The sequence below is a fragment of the Anastrepha ludens genome, chromosome 4 (genome assembly GCF_028408465.1).
Source record: "Anastrepha ludens isolate Willacy chromosome 4, idAnaLude1.1, whole genome shotgun sequence".
NCBI lineage: Eukaryota > Metazoa > Arthropoda > Insecta > Diptera > Tephritidae > Anastrepha > Anastrepha ludens.
The window spans coordinates 15901773-15905141 of NC_071500.1; the positions used below are offsets into that span (position 1 = coordinate 15901773).

The following is a 3369-nucleotide window of genomic DNA, read 5'->3' on the forward strand; positions in this document are numbered from 1 at the left end:
AATGCTATGTTTTTATTTTTGTAAAATGAAGCAATGAATTAGCAAAAAAAAATGATTGAAAATCATAATTTTTTCGGGCCTCTGACTACCCCTAACCACTTAAGCGGTATGCCAGAATTCATTTCATGTCATACTAGTCCTGAATATATCGATACAAACCCTTGAACGAGCTTTTACTCCTAACCCCACTATTTGAAAATTAAATGTTCTAGAGCTAGCAACCCAGCGTCTTGTTAAGGGAGCTGATTTGTCAAGAGCGAACGAGAAAGCAAAACCTTTTATTATTGAATCAAGGTATCAACACATGAATGAAAATAAGTTTAAACGGAACTTTCATTATGCAAAGTGGAGCTGTTAGTTACCAAAATTTATTTCGTCCCTTCGATATTAAACACATTTAAATTCCAATCATATTGAATATGTGCGAGTAATAAAATTTTATTGCTAATGTATAGCTTGTAGCTTGATATTTAAAATTCGCCTTACAACTTCTTAAGCAAACTCAAAACTTCTACACATAATCCAACAGGTCGTGTTTGCTTTGACGCTTCCAATTTAGCGGAAACAAACGCTTCCAAACTTCATAACGTGGCAAGTTAAGACCTTCTCGGAGCACTATGTCCTCTCCAATGTCCAAGTAGTGCTGGCGCTTGAAGCTGAAAGCACGCCAACGTATATCGCGTAATTTGCCATCACTCTGTTTATTTGGGTCACTAAAATAAATATTAAAAAATTATTTAATTTTTGATTAAGTCGCAAATGCAATGGCGTTAATTAACCCTTTGTAAGCAAACGCCGTGAACATTCTAGTTAATTTATCGACTATTTTAAATTCCTCATCGTCCTCCGTAAACATGCGACTCACTGACGGTTCCACAAACAAATACATTAGATCATCATGATGCACAACACCTTTGAATGCAAATAGTTATTTAAGGCAATGGAATGCAGTTAGTTTGTTCACCATACCGAATGGCTTATTAGTGGGGTAATAAATATGGCTGCGTTGTCCTTGATAGCTGAAACGATAGTAGAACACCTTGGTAGAGCGCGCGGCCAAATGCACGAAACGATGCACACCAAAACCAGTTAAGGCATCAGAGAAAAGCTGAAATGTTGTATTTTTCAGTAAAAATTCTTCTTGAAGTAACTGAAATTTGACGAACCTCTACTAGTGGTTGCAATGCACCAGCATATTCCAAGGATTCTTGTCCAAAATATGCATTCTTTAATTCCATACTAATATTTGGTGAACGTGGACTATCCGCATTGTATAGGAAACAAATTGGTGCTATTTGCTCGAAGTTGTGCGCAAATGTTTGTAATAGACGGGGGTTTTCTAGAATCGCTAAAAAAGGTATTGGGAGTGATGAACGTGTTGTATTTGTGCAGAATGACTTACATATAGCTTGTCCGGCAAATTCATCCTTCGTTACGCCCGTCAAAATCGGCACTTTCATAAAGTTTCCATTTTGATAAGACCATACTGGATCCTCCGTGATAAATCGTTCCTGCCCATAATCTGGTTCTATAACTGGTTTCCACAAGATTAACGGATTGTTGCGTCCAAACTCGAACATATGTGGTAAACTGTTGGCGTATTCGAGGTAATGTTTCTAAAGATGAATTTTACGATTAGCAATTTAATTTTTATAATAATTATTTTTCAACACACCGAATTCAAGCAACTCATCATATCCGCTAAGTTCTCCGTCGTACAGTGCAACAAAGCCGCTTGACGTGTAGCCAAATCCAATTGTTCCATTGGCAAAGGCCATTGCCCAGTTACCGATCCACTCATAACGATAACCCTGTGAAATAAATTTCTAGACATTGGCGAAACCATATGCAATGTAATGCTTATAGCACCGGCGCCATATCCCAGAAGAGTCACTGAATTTGGATCGCCGCCAAAACGTGATATATGAAGTTTTACCCAGCGTAAAAGCATAACCTGATCTTTCAAACCCATATTGCCGAGCGCGTCTTCAGTGCCAGTGCTTAGAAAGCCCAGCGATCCTAGTCGATAATTAAATGTTACCAACAAAATATTCCGATCCATGAAATACTGCGGTCCGGCGAAATTTTTACTTTGTCCCGATAGTGCGTAAAATCCACCTGGGTGTATGAATACAATTACCGGTTTCTTCACATTCGGTTCCTTCTCGGTGGGCAAATCACGCGTGTAGATATTCACTCGTAAGCAATCCTCGGAAACGTCGTCCCTGTATAAACCTGGTTGGGGGCAACGCGGCCCATCGAAGGTGGCATCGAAAATGTCAAACCATTGATCCACCGGTTCAGGCGGTTTAAAGCGTAACGCTCCCACAGGTGGTTTGGCATATGGTATGCCACGAAAAGCATAAAAATTACGCCCAGCCTGAGAGGGCAACAATGTGCCACGTATTTTTCCCAATGCCGTAGTCAGTACCATATCCGACAGTTCTCTGTCCAATCCCTCTGCAGTGGTGTTATCTTCACACTCGACGGTGGTAGCGCTAGCCAGCAAGGCCAGCGCACAAATCACGGCCACGCTGCGGATGCAACGATAAATCGACATTGCCATGCTACGAAAGGATCCGCAAAACTGAGACCAGCCAGTGCTTGGGTGCCGTTTTTATAGGCGTAGGCAGTGACAATTTGATATTGATGCAAATTTAAATTGATTATTATTGCAAATTGCGTGGGTGAAAATTACAAATGGACTTAACATTAAGTGAAGCGTCCATTGACCACACATGACGCGGCTGAATGTGATCCTGGTGTGTCTAATTGTATACCAAATTCAGGCATGTGTACCAGGCATTGCAAGAGCGTAGCATTCAACATTGAAAGCAACGACGTTGGTTCTTGTGTATTGCCATCGAAGTCGAGTGCCGCATTGTTAAATTAATGAAATTACCTTGCATGTATTTGCCACAGAGCACATGTGGCTTTCGCATTTGAAAGGAGGCAGCCTCGAGGTTGCAGCGCCCCTTGTAAAAGTTGTATTTCTAAACAGAAGAATTGAAGCACTCTTAGCGTTCAAAAAAAAAAAAAAAGCGAACATCTGATAGATAGCTGAATTAAAAAGGAGGACGCCTGAGACATAACATCCACGCGATTAAATCAGCTTGGTCTACGATTTCTTTAAACTATCTTAAATCACTTTATGACTCTATACCAAATAATGTTTAAAGTAATTGTAAAAATGGTTATTATCAAATAAAACAAATAACAGTTTACAACCGAAATGCCTTTTCATCTTAAAATTTTTCTCAGCGGTCTTAACCCATTAGAAGTCAAATGAAAACTAAAAATATTTTTTTAAAATGTTGTTTATTTTCATATTATAGTAAGTACAGAGGAAAACATAAATCGAAAAAATTA

The 3369-nt window shown here is 39.2% G+C and overlaps 1 protein-coding gene across 1 annotated transcript; it reads right to left on the reverse strand.

Moving 5' to 3' along the window:
* Positions 1–409: 409 nt before the first annotated feature.
* Positions 410–2861, reverse strand: LOC128860881 (juvenile hormone esterase). The gene is made up of 6 exons (XM_054098669.1): positions 1676–2861; positions 1403–1616; positions 1167–1348; positions 970–1108; positions 780–912; positions 410–713 (listed from the first exon to the last, which is right to left on the reverse strand). Exons 1-6 carry the CDS (start codon positions 2564–2566, stop codon positions 512–514), a joined length of 1761 nt encoding a protein of 586 aa, XP_053954644.1. The 5' UTR covers positions 2567–2861; the 3' UTR covers positions 410–511.
* Between the last annotated feature and the right edge of the window lie 508 nt (positions 2862–3369).

Coding starts and splice junctions, on each gene's coding strand:
- LOC128860881 (XM_054098669.1), bottom strand. CDS start 2,566: ATGGCAATGTCGATTTATCGTTGCATCCGCAGCGTGGCCGTGATTTGT. Junction 913..969: donor CCCCACTAATAAGCCATTCG/GTATGGTGAACA, acceptor TTGCATTCAAAG/GTGTTGTGCATCATGATGAT. Junction 714..779: donor ACGGCGTTTGCTTACAAAGG/GTTAATTAACGC, acceptor TATTTATTTTAG/TGACCCAAATAAACAGAGTG.